The following is a 24,964-nucleotide window of genomic DNA, read 5'->3' on the forward strand; positions in this document are numbered from 1 at the left end:
GGTATTGGCATAAAAATATAGACACATAGATTAATGGAACAGAATAGAAAACCCAGAAATAAGCCCACAATTATATGGTCAATTAACCTTTGACAAGGGAAGAATGAATACACAATAGGAGAAAGATAATCTCTTCAACAAATGGTGTTGAGAAAACTGGATAGCTATATGAAAAAGAATGAAAATGGGCCACTTTCTTTCACCATACACAAAAATAAATTCAAAATGGATTAAAGACCTAAATGTGAGACCTGAAACAATAAAAATCCTTGAAGAGAGTACAGCATTAATCTCTGACATTGATTATAGCAACATTTTTCTAGGTATGTCTCCTGAGGCAAGGGAAATAAAAGCAAAAATAATTGATTGGGACTATGTAAGAATGAAAAGTTTTGGCACTTCGAGTGAAGGCAACAGTTAACAAAACTAAAAGGCAGCTTACTGAATGGTAGATGCTATTTGCAAATTACGTATCTGATGAAGGGTTAGTATCCGAAATATATAAAGGACTGATACAACTCAATATCCAAAAACCAAATAGTCTAGTTAAAATGAGCAGAAGACATGAACAGACATTTCCCCAAAGATATCCAGATGGCCAACAGATACATGCTCAACATCACTCATTATCAGAGAAACGCCAAGTCAAAACTACAGTGAGATATCACCTCACACTTGTCAGAATGGCTAATATAAAAATAACACAAGAAACAACAAGTATTGTGAGGATGTGAGAAAAAGGAATCCTTTTGCACTGTTGGTGGAGTTTGCAAACTGGTGTAGCCACTGTGGAAAAAAGTATGGGGGTTCCTCAAAAAATTATAAATAGAACTACCCCATGACCCAGTAATCACACTACTGGGAATTTACCCCCAATATATAAAAATACTCATTCAAAGGGATACAAGCACCCTTATGTTTATTGTAGCTTTATTTACAACAGCCAAATTATGGAAGCGGGCTAACTGTCCACAGATGAATGAATACAGAAGATGTGGTGTGTATATATCTACACACACACACACACACACACACACACACACACACACACACACACAGGAATATTATTCAGCCAGAAAAAAGAATGATATCTTGCTATTTGCAGCAACATGGATAGAACTAGAGAGTGTAACGCTAAGTGTAGTAAGTCAAAACACACGAATACTATACGATCTCACACGTGCAATATAAGAAACAAACAAGCAAAAGTAAATAAATAAATGAATAAATAAACAAGACAAAGCAAGAAACAGATTCTTAACTATAGAGAACAAACTGATGAGTTACTAGAGGGTAAGTTGGTGGGAGGGTATGGGGAAAATAGGGGATGGGGATTATAGAGTACACTTATGATGAAAGAGGCAACAAAAAAAGGAAAACAACTCGAAAGTACAAAGTGAGAATGGGTAAATTGTGATATACTAATAAAATCGAACACGTTACAGCAGCCACTATGAACAAACTATAACCTCAGTCAACAATGTGATTCAATTCTAGAAACCTACATATTGCAGAATAAAAAAGGCAAGTCCCAGGAAATGACATACACCATGACGTCATTTTTTGGCCAAGTTCAAGTTCAGCACAAAAGTAGTATTACATAAAATATTATTTGTATGGCTATACATGTTATAAAATTATATATAGGAAAAAAGTCAGGCAATTATAAATGGAGGCTCTGAGATGGTGTTTCCGTTGGTGGAAAGCATGCAGATGGTGGAGGAACTCCTACATAGATACCAAGTTGTTGAATCTTTTGGCTTACTGGTTTGGTTGTCTTTTATGGGCTCATACATGTTGATTTTATCTTTATGCTTTATAATTTATTTAACTGTTGTTTATATTTCGTATTTCTTAAATATATTAAGATAGACACAAGAAAAAGAGACCTTCTGAAATGGTCTAAAGTAATATAACAAAAATGTTCATATTAATACTCTCTTGGTGTGAGATGCATATACATTTCTTAAACTATCCTCTGCAATGTATAGTTCCCCCACAAATAAACTTTTTTTAAAGGGAAAATAATAAGTAGATGATATAGGAAGTGAGGAAGTGGATACAGTAGGTATAGAGAATCTTCTATTTATTTATTTTTTAAAATTATTATTATTTTTTTTTAATGTTTATTTTTGACACACAGAGAGAGCATGAACGAGGGAGGGTCAGAGAGAGAGGGAGACACAGAATCTGAAGCAGGCTCCAGGCTCTGAGCTGTCGGCACAGAGCCCGACGCGGGGCTCGAACTCACGGACTGTGAGATTATGACCTGAGCCGAAGTTGGCCACTTAACCGACTGAGCCACCCAGCGCCCTGAGAATCTTCTATTTAGATGAGCTATAAAGATGAGTGGAATTTTGGATTAAAAAAGGGTGTTGGGAGTGAGAGGTATTGCTGGATAGCTTCAGGAGGAAGTTGGGGGGAGCTGTCAAAGGAGTTAATAAAATTTATATATTTTAATTTATTATTTTTTTAAAGTTTTTTTTTCTAAATTTATTTTTATATTTTGAGAGAGAGAGATAAAGAACGTGCATGTGTATGCAAGTGAGGGAGGGGCAGAGGGAGAGGGAGGGAGACAATTCCAAGCAGGCTCCATGCTCCACACTAAGCACGGAGCCCCATACCGGGCTTAATCTCAAGACCATGGGGTCATGACCTAAGCCAAAATTGAGTCGGATGCTTAACTGACTGAGCCACCCAGGCACTCTGAATTTATGTATTTCAAAGATAAATGAACATTAACATGTTTTAATACAGATTGGAAAAAATCCAGTAGAAAGGCTGTAAAGGATAAGTGAAATATAAAGTCACTTCTCCTGTAACAGGTGGGAAGATAGGATGAGCATAAAGGCAGGTGTGTTTACAGGCAGGGTAATGAGATAAAAGCTTTAGAATTCTTCATGAGGAAAATAATGGTGTCAGGAGAGTAAGACAGAAGGGCCAAAGGATTGAGAGTTCATGAAATTTGAAGTGGATGGCAGGAAAGGAAATTCCTATACATAAGATTACCAGGTAACCCTGAATGCCCATTTATGGTTGGTCATTATGGAATCTACAGTAATACCAACTATCTGTGTGATTGTTTTTTCAGATTTTTCTAGATAAGCACCCCTCTCTACTCATATCATATTTGAGAGTGTAGGCTCCGAATAAAAATACCTTTGAAATTGAGCAGTAACATCTCCAAGGTTTTGCACTGTACTCTGATACCTTTCCTGTAAAAGCAGGGTGGCTTGAGCGTGAGCAGCGTTACTTTTCTCTAGTTCAGCTTCTTTCCTAAGGAACAATTAAAAGATAAAAGGCTAATTACAAATCATATTCTATGAAAGTGGATAGTATTTACCTTTGGCACTGTGAATCATGTGTCCAATGTCTGTATCTGCATAAACTACTGGACCGTTCAGATATAACTTTATGACCTGCTTCTAATAGCATGTTTATTTATGTACTAACTTCTCTTCTGGCTTCATCTTATCCTTCTTGCCCTTATTTTACTTTCATTTTCATCCTAATTTACTCATTTCTAAATTTATCTTTTGACACTATATGCACGTATGTAGGTAGTTTAAACATTTTTTTTTTTAGAAGAAGGTAGGGTAAAAAGACTCTAAAACACAATCTTAATGGCAGCAGCCAAATTACCAGCTAAAAAGCTGGGTGACTGAATAAAGCGTCTCTGCATTTAAGAAACACTCTTTAACTATACTTGGTATTTCTTTGAAAAAAGAGTTGATAGCACTATGTAGATTTAAATTAAAAAAAATTTCTTTTAATGTTTATTTATTTTTGAGCGAGAGAGATAGAGTGCGAGCAAGGGGAGGGTCAGAGAGAGAGGGAGACACAGAATTTGAAGCAGGCTCAAGGCTCTGAACCATCAACACAGAGCCTGATGTGGGACTCAAACCCATGAACCGTGAGATCATGACCTGAGCCGAAGTTGGACTCTTAACTGACTGAGCCACGCAAGTGCCCTTAGGACTATGTAGATTTATTTTGATTATTTCAGTAATCCATATATGAAATTGTTATTAAAAAAATATTCAATAACTTATTTGGTGGATTACTTACATAGACAAAATAGCTTTTAAGTCATCTTTATTCATATATATTACAAACCTCAGAAAGTTTTTGAAATATTAACATTACATATTACCAAAATAGTGAGAAAAATTTTGAGATATACACATGAGCTTGTAAGAGACCTTTTAAAGAACATATAGAACTAAGAACTATAAATAAGAAGCTTTATTTGCTTATAGGCTAAGTTGGACACAGATAAAATAAATGGAACTAATCAAATTCCTTCTGTAATGAGCATGGGATTAAAAAATACACACACCAACAGCTAAAAGCAATCACATAGTACTAAAGGCTTTATAATAAAAATATTCTCTTCCCTGCCCCACAGAGAAATCATTTCCAATTTTCTTATTTTTTCTCTTATGCCTAAGATTTCAGGTTGGAAGGGACCTTAGAGATCACGTTATTAAAATCCCTTTATTTTATATCTGATGAAATAGTAAATTAAAGAAATTAGAATTGTCTTGCTTAGAATCACACAGCTGGTTAACAGATCCAGCAATAAAATCCTTATCTCCTGACCTTTGCACTGAATTCCTTGAGTTGAATAAATGATTGTCTCAACTTTCTTTCCTCCCTGAAACTGATGTCATCTACTCAGTTTCTTAAAGTGCCTGCTCCCTGAGAATGGTTCCAGTATAGAACAATTCCCTAAGAATACTCTGGTACTTCTCCCCGCAAAAGCAGGCATATAAAAAACCTTTGTGTCCTTTTTATCACTTACCACGACAAGAAAACAAAAAAAAAAAAAAAAAAAGGATTTTAACAAAAGTATCCAACAGGAGACAGATACACAGTTGTGAGATATACTACAGTCCTGTAGACTCATGTACAGTTCTTGGTTCCTTGCTAGAAATATTTTTAGTAATGAAATCTTAAGCAGTCAAATAATGTTAATAATTGTAGATACAGTTTGAACTCAAGAATCCACTTGGTATTTTAACCTAAATCAATGTAGTAGAGAAGGATGCATAATGTGATGAAAGTAATACGGAAATAGCAATAAAAGAAAGGCCTGAGGGGCACCTGGCTGGCTTACTTGGTACAGCGTGCAACTCTTGATGTTGGGGTGGTGAGTTCAAGCCCCATGTTGGGCATAGAGCTTACTTTAAAAAGAAAGAAAGAAAGAAAGAAAGAAAGAAAGAAAGAAAGAAAGAAAGAAAGAAAGAAAGAAAGAAAGAAAGAAAAAAAAGCCCAAGATCTCTTAAATTTCTTATTTTTGAATGTTGCCCAGGTTCGGTTGTTTTTTTTTCTCATTTTGTTTTCATTGCTACTTCTGAGTATTTGTGCTCCCTTAGAAAAGGTAATTAAAGGTATAACTTATGCTTATGCTATGTAAACTGATGTACACACAGGGAAAAAATGGAAATGTTTCTTATTAAAGGGTGAGATTCTTAGCCTTTTTTCTAAATCTGTTATTGCTATAATGCTGATGTCCAACAATTTTAGACAACATAACAGCAGTAAAGAAACCCCAAATTTTGAGTTTGTTTATTAACAGCCTTTTAAATTAAACCTCTTGCCTAAAAAAAAAAAAAAAGAAGGGCAGGGGCGCCTGGGTGGCTCAGTTGGTTAAGCATCCGACTTCAGCTCAGGTCACGATCTCACGGTTTGTGTGTTCGAACCCCGTCGGGCTCCATGCTAACAGCTCAGAGCCTGAGCCTGCTTCAGGTTCTGTGTTTCCCTCTCTCTTTGCCTCTCCCCAACTCATGCTGTTTTTCTCTCTCAAAAGTAAGTGAACATTTAAAAAAAAAAAAAAAAAAGGGCACAGCTTTTGATTTTGGCTGTCATACTTGTTTGTATGCATATTCTATGGGTATACTTTTTTTGAGTTTTATTTATTTATATTTAGAGAGGTGGGGGGAGGGGCAGAGAGAATCCCAAGGAGACTCTGTGATGTCAGTGCAGAGTTCGATGCCAGGCTCAATCTCACAAACCATGAGACTGCGACGTGAGCTGGAATCAAGAGTCAGATGCTTAAACAACTGAGTCACCCAGGTGCCCCTCTATAGGTATACTTTACCTCTCTGTGTCTACTCCTTACTTGTAAAAGAATTCCAACCTTACTTACTTGCATGACTGAAGTGAGATTGCTAAGAGAATGTACTGGAAAGCACATTTTAACATCTGAAGTCATATGAGACATGAGATCTTATTGATACCAACCCTTTCAGCTTTTCTTCTAGGAGTTTCAGTTCCTCAGCTCTAGATTTTGTTTCCTCTTCCAATTGTGTAATCAGCCTTTCAGCTTGTTCCTCCTTTTGCTGTAATTTATCTAGTTCTTCCAGTGTTTGCTTTAATTCTTCCTCAAAGAGATCTCTCTCTTTCATCATTTCCTCTTGAAAAGAACCTAGCTTCTGTTGAAGACTGGAGGACAACTCCTACATCCAAATAGAAACCACCAAAATAATATGAAATGGCATCAAGAGATTTTTACTAATGACAAAAAAAAGAAGTACAGAAAGTAAAGTATGAATACTAAATTCAAGAGACTCAAAAAAACAAAAACCTTTGAAAAATACAGATATCACCTGCATCTTGTCATTGATTATATTCTGCACCTTGTTAACAATGTGGTAAATGTTTTTTCAGTTTTTCTATGCAACACACACTCACGCACTTCTTATAAAACTAAAATTATATTCTACAACTGACTTTTAGCATATTTTTCTCAGAGGATACCACAGAAAAAGTGTACTATGATTTTGACAGTACGTAAATATATTTTAAAGTTATGTAATATACAGGGGCACCTGGGTGGTTCAGTCTGTTAAATGTTCAGCTCAGGTCACGACCTCATAGTTTGTGAGTTCAAGCCCCACAATGGGCTCTGTGCTGACAGCACAGAGCCTGTTTGGGATTCTCTCTCTCCTCCTCCCTCTGTCTCAAAATAAACATTTAAAAAATAAAGTTATACAATGCACAAATATATCAATACTGGGAAAAAGTTCTAACATTAAAATAAAGTGAAGACACAAATAAATGGAGAGATTCTGTGCTCATGAATTGAAAAAATTAATATTGCTAAAATATCCATGCAACCACAGCGATCTATAGATTCAGTGCAATCCCTATCAAAATGGGAATTTTCACAGATATAGAACAATGGAATAAGATAAAATTCATATGGAAGCACAAAATATCCTGAATAGCCAAAGTGCTCTTGAGAAAGAAGAACAAAGTTGGAGGTATCATACTCCCTGATTTCAAACTATGTTACTCAAAATAGTATGGTGATGGCATACTAACAGACACATTGATCACTAGAACAGAATAGAGCATAGAAACAAGCCCACACATATTAATTTATGATAAAGGAGTCAAAAATATATAAAGGGGAAAGAACAGTTTCTTCAATAAATGGTACTGGTAAAACTGGAAAACCACAAACAAAAGAATAAAAGTGCACTACTACCTTAATACCATTCACAAAAATTAAATAAAAATGTATTAAATGTAAGACCTAAAACCATAAAACTCCTAGAAGAAAACATAGGCAGTAAGGTTATTGACATTGTTCTTGGTGATGATCTTTTGGATAGAACACCAAAGCAAAGGAAACAAAAGCAAAAATAAACAAGTGGGACTACATCAAACCAAAAAGTTTCTGGGGGCGCCTGGGTGGCTGAGTCAGTTAAAGCATCCGACTTCTGCTCAGGTCATGATCTCACAGCTCGTGAGTTCAAGCCCCATGTTGGGCTCTGTGCTGATAACTCAGAGCCTAGAGCCTGCTTCAGATTCTGTGTCTCCCTCTCCTGTTTCTGCCTCTCCCCAGTTCACGCTGTCTCTCCCAAAAATAAATAAATGTAAAAAAAAAAAAAAAAAGCTTCTGCACAGGAAAAGAAACCATCAAGAAAATGAAAATGTAACTTACTTACATGGGAGAAAATATTTGCAAATCATATATCAGATAGGGCAGACAGGGGTTATAACCAAAATATATAAAGAACTCTTACAATTCAAAAGCAAAAAACCCAACTCTAATTAAAAACTGGGTAGCAGATCTAAAGAGGCATTTCTCCAAACATCCAGATGGCCAACAGGTACGTGAAAAGATGCTCAACATCACTAATCAACAGGGAAATGTAAATCAAAACCATAATGAGATTCACTTCATACCAGAATGGCTATTATCAATAAGACAAGAAATATGGGTGCCTGGCTGGCTCAGTCAGTGGAGCATGTAACTCTTGATCTTGGGGTCTGAGTTCGAGCCCCATGTTGGGCACAGAGATTACTTGAAAAAAAAAAAAAAGGACAAGAGACAGTAAGTGTTGGCAAGGATGTGGAGAAAAGGGAACGCTTGTGCACTGTTGCTGGGAATGTCAATTGGTGCAGTCACTATGGAAAAGAGCATGAATGGTCCTCAAAAAATTAAATACAGAATTGCCATACAATCTAGTAATTCCAGTTCTAAGTATTTATTTGAAGAAAATGAAAATACACACTTGAAAAGATTACGCACCCAATGTTCATATCAGCATTATTTACCATAGTCAAGATATGGAAAAAACTTAAATGTCTACTGATGGATGGATGAATAAAGAAAATGTGGTATATATACACACAAATTGATTATTATTCAGCTATAAAAAAGAAAATCTTGTTATTTGTGATGCTATGGATGGACTCTGAGGGTATTATATTAAGTGGAATAAATCAGACAAAGAAAGAACAATATTATATGATCTTACTTATATGTGGAATCTGGAAACAAACAAAAACCCAGCCATAGAGAACAGACCGATGGTTGCCAGAAGTGGGGGTGGGTAAAACGGGTGAAAGAGTCAAAAGGTACAAACTTCCAGTTAAAAAATACTTCAGTCATGGAGTGTTATAGCATGGTGACTATAGTTAACAGTACTGTATTGCACTTTGGAAGTTGCTGAGAGAGTCTTAAACACTCCTCAGAAGAAAAAAAATTTATAGTTCTATATAGTGATAGATGCTAACTAGACTTATTGTGGTAGTAAGTTTGCAACATATACAAATGTTAAATTGTTATGTCATATACCTGAAACTTACATAATGTTGTAAGTCAGTTATACCTCAATAAAAAAGCAAAAGCAAAACCCAGTGTAGATGTGCCCAGGAACACTCTATGAAAGAAAACAGGGCCCTTTGCCTTTAAAAAGAACGGTCAACATATGGGGCGCCTGGATGGCTCAGTCTATTAAGTGTCTGGCTTTGGCTCAGGTCATGATCTCCAGATTTGTGAGTTCAAGCCCCACATTGGGCTCTGTCTTGACAGCTCAGAGCCAGGAGCCTGCTTCAGATTGTGTCTGTATGTCTGTCTGTCTGTCTCTCTCTCTCTCAAAAGTAAACATTAAAAAAAAATTTAAAAAGAATGGTCAATGTAAATAAGCATTCTCTCCATCCTGTACACTCCTAACAATGCATTTAGGAGACACATCTCTTAAATACTAAGATACAAGAAAACATTTGAAAGGTCTGCCAACAGTAACTGCAGTTGTGGGACTGGATGGGACAAAAAATAACAAAAAACAAAAAACAAATGAAGTGGAAAAACGCTTCTGACTATACCACACCCCAATCCTAGTTTCCTCATTGTAGAGATAACCACTAGTTTTGGTATATATGCCTTCTAGTCTTTTTTACACATTTATACACTTAAAAAATACATACATATAAATGATATATACTACGTATGTAACGAACATTTAAAAAAATCCTAAAAATAGTTGAGATCTTCAAGCAAGTATATATAGATCTATTTAATTCCTTCAGTTGTTGCAGGTTGCCCAAAATATAATATTTCACATCAGTGCATTTACCTGTTTGCTCCACTCTCACTAATGTGTTCTGTATTATCAAATATTTTAAATGTTTATTTATTTTGAGATAGAAAGCACAGCTGTGTGCCTGTGCACACAAGTGTGCATGAGTGGGGGAGGGGCAGAGAGAGAGAGAGAGAGAGAGAGAGAGAGAGAGAGAGAATCCCAAGCAGGCTCCACACTGTCGGCACAGAGCCTGATGAAGGGCTCAATCTCACCACCTGTGAAATCAGACACTTAAATGAGTAAGCCACCTAGGTGCCCCTATTATCAAATGCTTTAATGTGTGCCAATCTTGTAAGGGGAAAAAATTATTTCCATTTCTTTGATTATTACTAAGGTAGAGTATTCGTGTTTATAGATTATCTGAATTTCTACTGAGAATGATAAATTTACATGCTATGCTCATTTTTTTAATAAACTTTCTTCTCACATAAAATATTTTTTATGTAATCTGGGTTTTAAAAATTTTTCAGTTTTGTTTCACATGCATTTAGACACTATTTTACAACATAACTGTAAATGCCTAAGTAGTAATCTAACACAAGAATGTGCCAGAAAATATTAAAAAAAAAAATTTTTTTTATTATGTTTATTTTTGAGAGGCAGAGAGAGCATGAGTGTGGAGGGGCACAGAGAAAGGGAGACATAGAATCTGAAGCAGGCTCCAGGCTCTGAGCCGTCAGCCCAGAGCCCCGATGCAGGGCTTGAACCCACGAACTGTGAGATCATGACCTGAGCCGAAGTCGGACACTCAACCGACTGAGCCACCCAGGTGACCCTATGCCAGAAAATTTTTTTTTTTTTCCAACGTTTATTTATTTTTGGGACAGAGAGAGACAGAGCATGAACAGGGGAGGGGCAGAGAGAGAGGGAGACACAGAATCGGAAACAGGCTCCAGGCTCTGAGCCATCAGCCCAGAGCCTGATGCGGGGCTCGAACTCACGGACCGTGAGATCGTGACCTGGCTGAAGTTGGACGCTTAACCGACTGCGCCACCCAGGTGCCCCAGAAAATATTTTTAAACTATTTTCTTATTTTGGTTTATTAGTTGCTTATAATTTTTTCACATCATCAATAATGTGATGAATATTTGTGTGGCTTAACAGCATATACATGACTATTTCCTCAAGATAAGACTTTAAAAATACAATTGTTGGATCGAAAGACATATATAATTTAAAGGTTTTCAGATACACAGGGAAATGTATGACATATAACAAGCAAAAGTTTTTGCTTTTTTTTTATTGTAGTGTACTACCTTCTCTTGTTGCAGAAGTGAATCACTTTGCAGTTCTTTTTGTTGTAACTTTTCATGTTCTTCCTTTTCAAGAATAAGTTTCTCCTTTAAGTTATGCATTTCAGAATTCAGAGCTTCATCCCGTTCCCTATCCCTGTTGATGAGGTCTTCTATACAAATGAAAATGCTGTATTTAGATACATGTATTTAGAGAATGTATTGCATTTAGAGAAACTGGATTTCCATATACCCATTTTTTGCTGTTAGCATGTTATACAGATCAAGTATTTCCAAAGAAATAAAGCCAAAACATAATTCTGAAGTTTGTATCATTTACTACACAAAATGTAGTGCATATCCTATGGTATGTAATAAAACCTCCAAACCTGGTTTGATATATATCTTCTCAATTTAAATGGCCACCCAATGAGGAAGTCAAGAAATGCATCACTGTATATTTCAATCAAGACAAGCAATATATTGAAATAAACAGAAAACAAACATTGTAAAAGACAAACATTCTCATATGGGAATAGGATTTTAATGTTATTTCCACAATTTTTTAAAAAACTCTTAAATACAGAGAACAAACTGAGGGTTGATGGAGTCGGGGGTTGAAGGAGGGGTGGGGGAGACGGGTGATGGGCATTAAGGAGGGCACTTGTTGGGACAAGCACTGGGTGTTGTATGTAAGTGATAAATCATGGGAATCTACCCCTGAAGCCAAGACTACACTGTATGTTAGCTAACTTGACAATAAAAAAAAAAAGTTTGTTTTAATACAGCAGTACAGTCCTTACACACTGTACATGTTACTTATGTTACATACCTTTTTCTTTTTCAAGCAGCTGACACTTAGCATTTAGGTTTTCAACTTGTTTAGAAAGCATAGCAACATTTTCCTCAAGAGATTGCTTAAGGCTTAAAACTTCATAATTCTTCTCTTTCAAATTTTCTTCTAACTGGGCAATATCTAGCTTGTATTTTTCCACTTGATCTGATGCACAACTACAGTAAAACAAATTATTTTGAAGAGCACATAATTTAGGCACAGGGAAAATTAAACTAAAAAGGATGAAAATGATGTATTCATCACTATTCAACAAAATAAGGTCCAATTTAAAACTACTATTAATATTACCTAATTTCTTCGATGTATTCTAAGAGTTTTTCTGTTTCGGATTTTTCATCAATCTTGTCCTTCTCTATTGAAACACTGAAAAAAATTACATATATGAATACTCACAGTAGTCACACATGTTTAATCTGTACCAGATACGGCTGTATCAGATAGGCTATCTCTAGACTCCAAATCCTTAATTCTTATTTTCTGTGACCTCTTAAGTTGACAATTTAGTATATGCAAATAGGAAACTGAAGGTTTTTTTTAAAGTGAGAAAGCTTTCCAAATAAATTCTGATAAATTTCATGATGATGAAAATTATCACCTATAACACTCCAAGTGTTAGAAATGATCTTTCTTGTAGCCTTCCCAGTCCCCACCCCACCATCACACATACAAAATAGCCTTTGTTCTAGGTTGATTTTTATGCATTTACTTCGGTGTTTACCTCCTCCAAACAACTCAATTTAAAAAATGAGCAAGAAAGTTAAATAGACACCTTACAAAAGGATATATTATATATATGAATGGTCAGTGAGCACATACAGTGAAGCTCGGCCTTAGACTAACAAAATTACAAATGAGATACTATTTCCTACCTACTAAAAGGTGGAAATCAAACAGACTGACAATATCAAACCTTGGAGACGTGGAACAGTTGCACCTATCATGCATTGCTAAGTGGGACTGTAAAATGGCTCATACAACCACTCTGGGTTTGTTTGTTTGTTTGTTTTAATAATTTACACATATACTACACTACCCTATGACCCATGTATTCCAATCCTAGATGTTCATTCAGGAGAAATAAAAACTTACGTCCACAAAAAGATATACATAGAGGACTTACACTATCAGAAAACTGGAAACACAAATAATGATCAACAGAGGAACAGTAAACAAATGGAGGTATATTCAGATAGTGGAATACTACTCAGAAATAGAGAACAAATTATAATACAACAGTATAGATGAATCTTAAAATACTATGTTAAACAAAAGAAGACACACACACACAGTGATAAACACCTCCCATCCCCACCCTCCAAAGACCAAACTAATTTATATGATGGAAGTCAGAAAGCGGCTTCACGTGTTGGGGGCCTCATAATGGGGAAGAACAGGGGAGCAGGAAGAGGCAGGAATTTTCTGAGAGGATGGTAATGTTCTCTGTCTTGTTTGTAGGGTGATTACAGAGGTGTATACAATTGTCAAAAGTCATCAAACTGAATACTTATGATCTATATATTTTTTGTAGGTAAGTTACAGCTCAATCATAAAAAGGAAGGCTAGGATTATACATTAATCACAGCTTCTTATACCAATATTCCTCAGTTTTGGTCTACCATCTCCATAAGATGATGCTACTACAAAGATGAGGAGGCCTTTCCTCATAATTTGTACAAAAGATGGACAAAAGTAATACATTTATACATCTTTTCAGCATTAAATGGGAGTGATCAGGGCTCAGCTAAAGAAGAGAAATAAGGCAAGCAGGGAGGCAATGAGAGAAGTATGGAGGAAGGTTAAGTCTCAGTAAACAAGAGAGAGGTGAGAGAGGGAAATCAACAATTAGTTACACTTAACAATTTCTCTTTCTTTTTAGGCACTCACAGTTTCCCCTCCAGTTGTGCTATTTTCCCCTGAGACTCCTCAAGATTCTTCTGAGTGACCTGTAGCTTCACCTCCATGCCTTCCTGTTTAGCCATCATACTCTACACAACAAAAATAGGTGTTAGGAAGTGGAAGTTGTTCAGGTCCCCAGATCCAGACACAGCAAACTCACCAAAAGTAACACTCACCCTTATCTTTGTTTCTCTCTTGTTTCTAAGTTTCATTAATTCGAGGCTTAGAATTCTCATAGTCTTCTGGTTACTATCTTCAGAAAACTAAGTACAAGAAACATATAAAAACATTTAGATATATTTTCTGTTAGATCTTATATAAAATCACATAAATATTGATTATTCTATTACTGGGACTATTATTTACCTACAACATATTCTGGTAGAGAAAATGCCTTTGATCACACCAGGATTACTGATTTTATGTAATATTGCTACTGTTCTTGTCCTTCTTTTTGATTAATGTGACTTTCTGGCTTATTTATTTTTATTTTACTTTTTCTAAAGATTCTATTTTATTTAAAAAAATTTCTTTTAACATTTATTATTATTTTTTTTTTAAATTTTTTTTTTTTAACGTTTATTTATTTTTGAGACAGAGAGACAGAGCATGAACGGGGGAGGGGCAGAGAGAGAGGGAGACACAGAATCGGAAACAGGCTCCAGGCTCTGAGCCATCAGCCCAGAGCCTGACGCGGGGCTCGAACTCACGGACCGCGAGATCGTGACCTGGCTGAAGTCGGACGCTTAACTGACTGCGCCACCCAGGCGCCCCAAACATTTATTATTTTTGAGAGACAGAGAGAAAGATGGCACAAGCAGGGGAGAGGCAGAGAGAGACAGATACACAGAATCCAAAGCAGGTTTTAGGCTGTGAGCTGTCAGCACAGAGCCTTATGTGGGGCTTGAACTCACAAACTGTGAGATCATGACCTGAGCAAAGTCAGATGCTTAACCGACTGAGCCATCCAGGCTCAGCTAAAGATTTTATTTTAACTAATCTGTACACACACACACATACACACACACACACACGGGGCTTGTACTCACAACCCTGAGATTAAGAGCTACATGTATCACCAAGTGAACCTTCCAGGCACCCTTTTCTGCTTACATTTTAAAGCTCCTTGGGTAGTTACCTACCTCTACATGCTGGAGAGTCCACTGCAAGCCTCCAAAACAAGCTTCTCAGAGAGGATTTTGTAATATGTGCTTGCTTAACAAAATGCATCTAAACTGCCTAGTCTATTTTGAAATATGTAGACTATACAGTTCATCCCAGGCCAACTAAATCAGAATCTCCCTGGATGGGGCCCAGGAATCTGCTTTTTTCCCTAAGCTTGATTCATACGCATCCTCACTCAAAGAGCTCAACACATTACAGGCTCTGAATAAATGATTGCTATTAAACTGAACAGTGACGTACAGCCTCCTTTTACTTCTGACAAAAGCAAATGACCGTGTTATGTCCTTTAAGATCTATTAGTATAATATTATTAATAATACTAATATTAAATAAAATATTTATAAACAGAATATCTATTAAACACATTTAATCCACAAATTTATTCACTTCCCACTTCAATCCCAAAAGGATTTGAAATGGAAGCCTGCTGTCATGTGATTATTTCAGAGAAAGATCTAGTGAGTTCTAGACATAAATTCTACAAGTTTTATTAATGCCCTTATTTATTAGGAGTGACTTTGAAGGAGGGTGAGAAAATGTCAGACATTAAAACAAAAAGCAACTTGTTTATCATTTCTTATGTGTCAGATACCATAATAAAAAAGACAATGATAATTCTTTTTGGAAGCAGCTTAACATTTAAGGTACATTTGGTAAAGGAAAAAGGCTAAACTAGAGCCTAAAATTCTCAAGATATAAGAAAAAAAACCTACAACATGTTTATAACTTATTCAGTTGTAAATATTACCATGAGATTTAAATACCTTTGATTTTAGTAGCTCATTAGTCCTGGTTAATTCAATAAGCTGTTTTTCTAGTGAAGCATTACTTGCAGAGAGAGATGTTTTCTCCCTGACTGCAGCATTTAGCTTAGCCTCTGTCTTCTCTAACTCGGCTTCCAGATCCTGGATCCGCTTATCCTGAGCACCACGTTCCTGCACGAGAACACGAATCTGGACGGAAACAAGGTGATAAATGAATGATTTACCAATACAATGCCAATGTAACTAGATGCTACTGAAAATAAAACATTCAAATTCTAGAAAAAGCTTTGTGACATGATGTTGTTAAATATTCTGATTTCACTATTTGAACATTCATATTTATATGTTTTAAAAATCTGTAAGAACTTAAATCTGTAAGCATTTTAAGAAGAGAGGATTTTAATTGTTGTAAGCTTCCAGGTATAATTAAACTGTTCACTTTTAAGGTATTTCTACCTATAAGAGTTCTTCTTTTCTCTAGTTCTAGTTATATGAACTCAAATTATAGTTTGAAATGCTAACTATCTTTTTTATTTCAAGAAGGCAGAATGGGGCTTCTGTGTAGGATATAGTAAGCACTACAATAGGAGTGATCAGTAAGCCACCACTCTTGTTGCAATTATGAGATCAAAACCAAAACCAAAATCAAAACCACCTATCTGACAACAGAAAATGTGGAAGTCAGGAGACAATGAAATGACTTGTTTAATACAAGGGGAAAAGTACCAATCTAAAATTCTGTTCCCAAGGAAAATATCCTTTAAATTTGAAGGTGACATGATGATGTCTTACGAGAAAAGAAAAGCTGAGAGGATTTGCCAATAGCCTGCAGAACAAAAGGTACTAAAGGAGTGTGTAGGCTCAACAAAATGATCCCAGATATTTACAAGATTTGCACTTTAAATATAAAGACAGGGGCGCCTGGGTGGCTCAGTCGGTTGAGCATCCGACTTCAGCTCAGGTCACGATCTTGTGGTCTGTGAGTTCGAGCCCCGCGTCAGGCTCTGGGCTGATGGCCCAGAGCCTGGAGCCTGCTTATGATTCTGTGTCTCCCTCTCTCTGTGACCCTCCCCCGTTCATGCTCTGTCTCTCTCTGTCTCAAAAATAAATAAATGTTAAAAAAAAAATAAAAAAAAAAATAAGGACATAGAAAGACATAATAATGGGTCAGGAAAGATCTACCATGTAAATATTAAACAAAAGAAAGATGGGATGCCCTTATTAATATGATACAAAGTAGACATTTAAGGCAGAAAGTATTATTAGCGATAAAGAAGGAATTTTATAATGGAAAGGTCATTTCAAGAGGAAGATACAATCAAATTTGTTGTGCAACTTTAAGTTCAAAATATACAAAGCAAAATGTATATTGTGTACATTACATAGGTGTATGTATGAGGTGGAAATGAGAAAGTACCTCTTTCTCTAGCTAATAGAATAAACAGACAAAAATATCAGTACAAAACTTTTAAACATACTGAACTGACATATATAAACTGTACCAACAAGTACATATACATTCTTTTCTAGTGCACATAAAACATTTACCAAAATAGATTATTTGTTGGGTACAAAAGCATCGAAACAGCACAGTTGTATTAAGTCACATGAAGTATTTCCTACTCTTTCTTAACTGACTTTGTGTTGATACTAATCTCAGTATTTTAGGCCAAAAATGCTTACCTAAAAATGTATCAAACACCATATATATATATATGGCTATGAACTAGATGCTAGCGATTGAATGAGCTTTAAGGTTCCCTAACAGAAGATTCTCTACGCTTATATTATTGGTTTATAAACAACATTTATAGCAAAATATTATAAATTAGAAAAAAGAACACCGAGATTATCTTTACAGGTTTTTGCAGTTAAGGAAGTTTAAGCTTCAAAAAAGGGTTTGTACACTCAAATGCCTATGTGGCCAAGCAGATAATATAAATAAGTAGAGAGAGTCAGGTGAGGACTGAGGAGCAAATGTGGAGTATAAAGGAGGCAGCCCTGCAAAGCCCTAGCATATTGTTGCCCTGTAGTGGAAAGTGGAAACAGTGTCGTCAGATCGTCTGATTTTGCAACATAAGCCAGAAATCTGAATGTTTTACATGAAATGTTACTTTTAAAATTGATAATAATTCAAATTAAATAAACAAACAAACAACAAATACTATGGGCTTAAATAAAAAAGGAGCTGTATTTGTTTAAAAAAAAAAAAAATCTCTATTCTAATGGTGCCTGGGTGGCTTAGTCAGTTAAGCATCTGGCTCTTAATTTCGGCTCAGGTAATGATCTCATGGTTGCAAGATTGAGCCCCACATAGAACTCTTCACTGGCAGTGTGGAGCCTGCTTAGGATTCATTCTCTCTCTCTCTCTCTCTCTCTCTCCCTCTCCCCCTCTCTCTCTCTCTCTGCGCCTCTCAAAAATAAATAAACTTAAAAAAACCTTTCTATTCTAAACGATTAAGAAACTGATGCATATTATCAGTTCTAATCTTGGCACTGCCACTCACTTACCAGTTAATTGAGACTCAGTTATCACCTCTCTAAGTATTAACCCCTACATTGTAGGCATGTATCCTCAGTAAAATGATGGCCAACATAATTAAATACTAAAAGAATCAGAGCAACCAGGGCAGAGATTTGCAAAGCTATCTTGACATATTCTTGGTCCTAAGCTAACATTTAACTGTAATCACTGGAAAGTTTTAATATGTCATAAGAATATGTGCACTAGAAAAAGAGTTGGTCAGCAATGTAAACATGGAAAGAAAACTGCTAGAGAAGCAAAACTGGTAGTGACCATCTTACTCCTGCTTAGGGAAGTAAGTGGACTCTTTAGGTCAGCATTGCTCAGTAGAGACTTCTGCCATGGTGGAAATGGACTGTATAGTATGGGAGCCACTCACTGGAGTGCTTACAGCGCATTTAAAATGTGACTAGTGCAATTGAACTATTGAGTTCTTACTTTTACTTAATTTAAATAAGTCTCAAATGGTCAGTGGCTACCATACTGGACAGGATAGCTCCAGATTTACCCTCCAGCTCCATTTTATCCTTAAATAAGGCATATATAACTTACAGAGCAGAGGATGTGTAAGATTAGCACAACTCTTTCACAATTCAACTAACCTGCTAGGATTTCATGCTAAGAAATTCTCTAGCTAGTCACTGTCTTAACATAAACATTAGCATACAGGAAGAGTGTGCACTGAGTAAATGTAAATATTTGACACACGCATAATTGCAATATAGCAATATATAATTTTTAGTGATCAATTTTCATAGAGTGGGTAATCTTGAATCTGCCCCTAACAAACTTGACACTGTCAGCATACCACACTGACCACCAGGCTCCGAAACTTAGTATCTAATGAAGCTAAGGAATAGTTACCTCGCAGGCACTGGTCTGGACAGATGATCTGCCTTGCTATGCAACTCCCCAAACTGCAACAGAATACCTGTCTCTTAACTCTAAGTCACTCTGCATTTTATAGCACATTAATTTTTCAATTAAGTTGAAAGCATCGCTTACCTCTTTTTCTAGTATCTTCAAATCTTTATCATTCTTTTGAGACTCCTTCTATTTAAAAATCAAAGAACAGAGATAAACAAATTTAAGCACCACAAATATCACAGCCAAATTTGATTTTTAGCTATAAAAAAAGATTAAAGAGTTCAAATTCTCTCTTTTCTTTCTTTCTTTTCTTTTTCTTTCTTTTTCTTTCTTTCTTTCTTCTTTCTTCTTCTTTCTTTCTTTCTCTCTCTCTCTCTCTTTCTTTCTAACTTACCCTCAAAGTGGAGCTCAAACTCATAATCCCAAGATTAACAGTCACATGTTCTGTTGACTGGGCCAGCCAGGCGCCCTTTTCTTCTTTTCTTGAAAATATAATTGACTTTACTAATTGATTCATGCATCAGGCAGCATCCCATCTAGCAAGTAGAGGGGAGCTGCCTCCCAAACAGTTAATTTTTATTTTAAAAATTTCCTGTGTCTATTAAGCATTTTGTAGGAGACTTACCTGGTAAAAGAAGGAATGGATTCTTTAAGTCTTAAAATATTTCAGGTTTAAGTTTTCACCCCCATAGATTATTAGGCTTTTCCTAATAAGTCCAGGGAAAAGAACAGGTGGCGCTTTAAGAATAAAGCTACTGAGCGCTTTCTTTCTAATGTTAAACAGCAATACATTTTGAATATTTAATTATGCTATCCCAGAAAGAAAACAATCTTACAAAGAAAAATCAACTTAAACTCTGATACTCAAAGAGTAAAAAAATGTGTGTGTGTGTGTATATATATATACACACACACACAGAGAAATAAAAATTAAAATGGTATAAGATGATTTAAAAAAAAAATTTAAGTCTATTTATTTATTTTTGAGAGACACAGAGAGCATGAGCCAGGGAGGGGCAGAGAGAGGGAAGAGAGAGAATCCCAAGCAGGCTCAGCACTGTCAGCGTGGAGACCATAGTGGGGCTCGAAATCATGAAACCACGAGATCGTAATCTGAGCTAACACCGAGAATTGGATGCTTAACCGAATGAGCCTCCCAGGTGCACCAGTAAAAACTTTTTTTTTTTTTAATGTTTATTTATTTTTGAGACAGAGAGAGACAGAGCATGAACGGGGGAGGGTCACAGAGAGAGGGAGACACAGAATCTGAAGCAGGCTCCAGGCTCTGAGCTGTCAGCACAGAGCCCGACGCAGGGCTCGAACTCATGGACCGTGAGATCATGACCTGAGCCGAAGTCAGACGCTTAACCAACTGAGCCACCCAGGCACCCCAGTAAAAACTGGTTTTAATCTAATTATTGCCTTCATTCAAAATAAGACATATAATTTTGGTCTATGTCTTTTATCCAACAGCCTTTCTGATACAATGGCCCTAAACTGAGTATCTATCTTTCCCATGTTAAATGGAAGAAAATGGATAAATATATTGAATGCAACCTGTTTTATGTACTTCTAAGTTGGGGAGGGAGGGGGCTACATAACTATCATATTTATTAATTTCCCACCTGATGGAATTTTCTATCAAGGAAGGCCTATTATTTAGGGGTTTTACACAAACTTGTATGTAATTTAGTTTTCTAAAAGTTATATAATTAATTCAAAATATCAGAACTGTTTCTTCAAGAAATTCAAGTCAAGAGATTTAAATCAGTTTCTTTTTAAATATTATTTTATTAAAAAAATTTAATTCCAGTACAGTTAACATACAGTGTTCTATTAGTTTCAGGTGTACAATATAGTGATTCAACACTTCCATACATCACCTGGTGCTAATCAGAACCCGTGCATCCTTATTCCCATCTCCTCTTTCACCCATCCCCACCCCACCCTCCCACTTCCTCTCTGGTAACCATCAGTTTGATCTCTATAATTAAGAGTCTGTTTCTGGGATTGTTTTTTTTTTTTTTCTTTGCTCATTTTCTTTTTTGTTTCTTAAATTCCATGTATGAATGAAATCATATGGTATCTGTCTTTCTCTGACTTATTTAGCTTAGCATTATTCTCTAGCGCCATCTATGTAATTGCAAATGGCAAGATTTTATTCTTTTTTTTTTCTTTTTTTTTTAATTTTTTTTTTTTCCAACGTTTTTTTATTTTTGGGACAGAGAGAGACAGAGCATGAACGGGGGAGGGGCAGAGAGAGAGGGAGACACAGAATCGGAAACAGGCTCCAGGCTCTGAGCCATCAGCCCAGAGCCCCACGCGGGGCTCGAACTCACGGACCGCGAGATCGTGACCTGGCTGAAGTCGGACGCCCAACCGACTGCGCCACCCAGGCGCCCCAAGATTTTATTCTTTTTAAATTTTTTTTTTTTTCAACTTTTATTTATTTTTGGGACAGAGAGAGACAGAGCATGAACGGGGGAGGGGCAGAGAGAGAGGGAGACACAGAATCGGAAATAGGCTCCAGGCTCTGAGCCATCAGCCCAGAGCCTGACGCGGGGCTCGAACTCACGGACCGCGAGATCGTGACCTGGTTGAAGTCGGACGCTTAACCGACTGCGCCACCCAGGCGCCCCAAGATTTTATTCTTTTTTATAGTTGAGTAATATTCCAGTGTGTGTGTGTGTGTGTGTGTGTGTGTGTGTATTTATTTGAATCAATGTGTAAGAAAAGACTGTCTGTATTAGTGCTGCCTAATAAAAATATATCACAAATCACATATGTACTTTTTTAGTAGTTAATTTAAAAAGTAAAAATTTTAGGAGTACCTGGGTGGCTTAGTCAGTTAATCATCTGACTTTGGCTCAGGTCATGATCTCACAGTTCATGAGTTCGAGCCTCACGTTGGGCTCCGTGCTGACAGCTCAGAGCCTGGAGCCTGCTTCAGCTTCTGTGTCTCCCTCTCTCTCTGCCCCTCCCCGACTCTGTCTCTCTCAAAAATAAATATTAAAAAAATATGTACTTTTAAATAAAAAGTAAAAAATTTTAAAATATATTTTACTGTACCATAAATGTAAAAAAGTATTATTTCAACATGTCATTAGTATGAAATTATTAGTGAGATATTTTATATGTTTTGTACTAGGTCTATAAACTTTGGTTTGTATTTTACACTTACAGCGTATCTCAATTCAGATGCTTAAGTTTCATCTTAAATAGCCATCTATATTTAGATTTTGTAAAATGTACAGATGAAAAAGTAGATGCACATTCCAAGTTGTTCCAAAAACATTTAAGTTTTCCAAGAATAGAATCAAGTATCAGTTTTTTATATATTACTTAAAATTAAATAGTATCAAAAATTTAGCTGTTCACTTTGAAGTGCTTGATAGCCACATGTGGCTAATCACTTCCATACTGGATAATGAAGCCCTATAAAACAAGAAGCTTAGATAGTCGCTAAATAAATGAACAAGTCTAAGCCTTGGTTTCCCAACTCTGAATCTTTTCCACATTTAACAAATCATTCTTTGCAACTCCTTAAGAAAGTACAACTTGCTTTATAAACTAATGGAAACAGTGATAATAAATAGGCTGTTGCACAAGCCGCAACATGAAGTTAAGAATTTAATGTCCCACCACTCCTTGGCAGTCTTTGAATAGCAAATAAATCTCTTTTAGGCATTACAATACTTTTTTCCTTTTTCTTCAATATTTACCCTTCTGCACAAGTAAGCAAACAAAACCAAAACAACTCAAGCAATGATAACTAATATATCAAAGCACTGCATACTTTTTAAAGGCTTACTAGGTGTTATAAAATTTATCTAGATAGAGAAATGACTGAGAAGTCGAGACCATTTTGTAATTCTGAACTCCAGACACATTTAAACAATGTATGTAGTAATGATGTAAACATAAATCTTGTTAGAGTCCTAATGATAATATTTTTATTAATTTATAGATTTACTTATAACCTTATACACTTAACCCATTCTAGTCAAATAAAATAACTTTTGGAAGTGTTTTAATGATTTAGGTACTATACCAGCTAGAATATCAGAGTTCCTCACCTTTAATCCCAAAGTCTTAACTTTTCTTGCTGAAGCAGGCAAGGTAATATCTTTGTCAACATTAAGATTTTGTTGAGATTCTAAAATAAAATAAATTGTACAGATTTTAGTTGGCACTTACATGTTTGAAACACAGACAAAACCCAATTTCCAAATTTCTTATTATAATTCTTAGTGAAGTAGTATTAAAGTTATTTTTTTCTGACTGTATATGTCCAAATAATTAGTTGTACAATAGTGTTTACACATCTAATACTTTTCTGATTTTCCTAATATTCCCTGATGGAAAGTTAAGTTGATTACCAAAAGGGAAACTATGTATCTATGTGAGTGTCTTGCTTAACTTTCCTGGTTACACAACAGTGAAATGATTAAAGCATTAGTCTGCAGTTGACTCTTTTGTAAATTCATCAAATAAGAAAATTTAAATATAACTGTAGCTTTGCATTTTTAGAAATACTATAGCATCTTTTAATTTAAATACTGTTACTCATAATTTTACAGCTTATGAGATCATATAACCATTATGTTATTTGGGAATCTGTTACCTTTCTGTTTTTTAAATCTTTGTGATTTCTGAAAAGATACCGGTCCTTTCAATACTTCTGAAGTTGTAACATCATAAGCACCTGGAGATGGTGCACAACCTACAGGAAACATAAAACATTAATTAATGTCTCATCTTATGCTACTTACGATCTTAAGTTAAAAATATGTTATAGTATAATGAGTAATATAAATGTAAAATGCCATTAATAAATTGTTTGTTTTTTCAGGGGTTCCTGGGTGGCTCTGTTGATTGAGCGTCCGACTTGAGCTCAGGTCACATAAAGCCCTGCATCAGACTTGTTGCTGTAAGCACAGTGTCCACCTCAGATCCTCTCTGCCCCTCTCTCTGTGCCCTCCCCCATTCACGTGCTTTCAAAAATTAAAAAAAAAAAAACAAAAAAAAAAACAATAAAACCTAAACATTAAAATAAATAGTTTGTTTTTTCAAATGTAAAAATTTGATATTACAAAACGGGCCTCTTTATGAAGAAAACATCATTATCTTCCCAAATGATCTTTATTTCAATGAGTCAAAGGAACACAGGCAACTGAGCAAAACAGCAAAGACAGTCTTGAAATAAACATCAGGAAAGAACAAGCAACACGGCTTTGTTATTAAGGATTGAATATAAGAAAAAAAGATTTGGAATCAACCCTACCCAAAAGAGTCACAGGTAAACCATCAGATTCTAGAAATGAATAATGATCATTTTATATGTACTCACACAAAGATTCCAATACTGGGAGCTTTTAGATCTAAATGTGGTCAATAAGGGGTTGAGGTAGTAGATTTCCAATCAGGAAAGAGTCTCAAAATGAAGTACAGAATTCAATGGGGCATCTAAGGTAAAGGCAGACTTAGAAACATTAGTCTTGGCTAGCTCAGATCTCTCACACTCCACCAACTGTTTACACCCTGGGGTAAACAGGAGGCTGACAGCGGTTTCCCTAAAATCAGTTTAAGGGTCGCACATCTTAAAGCACCTATGTCACCCATTTGGAATAGGGATCAGCAGAAGCAGCGCAGAACATATCATATTTTATTTTATTTTTTTTTTTTTAATTTTTTTTTTCAACGTTTATTTATTTTTGGGACAGAGAGAGACAGAGCATGAACGGGCGAGGGGCAGAGAG

At 35.8% G+C, this 24,964-nt stretch overlaps 1 protein-coding gene and 1 long non-coding RNA gene across 3 annotated transcripts in view; one reads left to right on the forward strand and one right to left on the reverse strand.

Moving 5' to 3' along the window:
• LOC115522265 overlaps positions 1-21,470 on the forward strand; it is a 52,437-nt gene extending 30,967 nt beyond the window's left edge. The window contains exons 3-4 of the long non-coding RNA XR_003971307.1: positions 15,953-16,018; positions 21,431-21,470. This is a non-coding gene — a long non-coding RNA (uncharacterized LOC115522265). The remainder of the gene's footprint in view (positions 1-15,952; positions 16,019-21,430) is intronic.
• HMMR (hyaluronan mediated motility receptor) overlaps positions 1-24,964 on the reverse strand; it is a 41,813-nt gene that overhangs the window by 13,468 nt on the left and 3,381 nt on the right. Inside the window, exons 2-12 of one of the 2 annotated variants that reach the window (XM_030327917.2) lie at positions 23,830-23,928; positions 23,282-23,361; positions 19,344-19,391; positions 15,815-16,003; positions 14,042-14,128; positions 13,854-13,954; positions 12,258-12,332; positions 11,946-12,124; positions 11,138-11,286; positions 6,247-6,461; positions 3,160-3,276 (exon numbers count right to left, since the gene is read on the reverse strand). In XM_030327917.2, the coding sequence (XP_030183777.1) occupies positions 3,160-3,276; positions 6,247-6,461; positions 11,138-11,286; positions 11,946-12,124; positions 12,258-12,332; positions 13,854-13,954; positions 14,042-14,128; positions 15,815-16,003; positions 19,344-19,391; positions 23,282-23,361; positions 23,830-23,928 (1,339 nt within the window). The remainder of the gene's footprint in view (positions 1-3,159; positions 3,277-6,246; positions 6,462-11,137; positions 11,287-11,945; positions 12,125-12,257; positions 12,333-13,853; positions 13,955-14,041; positions 14,129-15,814; positions 16,004-19,343; positions 19,392-23,281; positions 23,362-23,829; positions 23,929-24,964) is intronic. The other variant, XM_030327923.2, reaches the window with a different exon arrangement.

The sequence above is a fragment of the Lynx canadensis genome, chromosome A1, assembly GCF_007474595.2.
Source record: "Lynx canadensis isolate LIC74 chromosome A1, mLynCan4.pri.v2, whole genome shotgun sequence".
NCBI lineage: Eukaryota > Metazoa > Chordata > Mammalia > Carnivora > Felidae > Lynx > Lynx canadensis.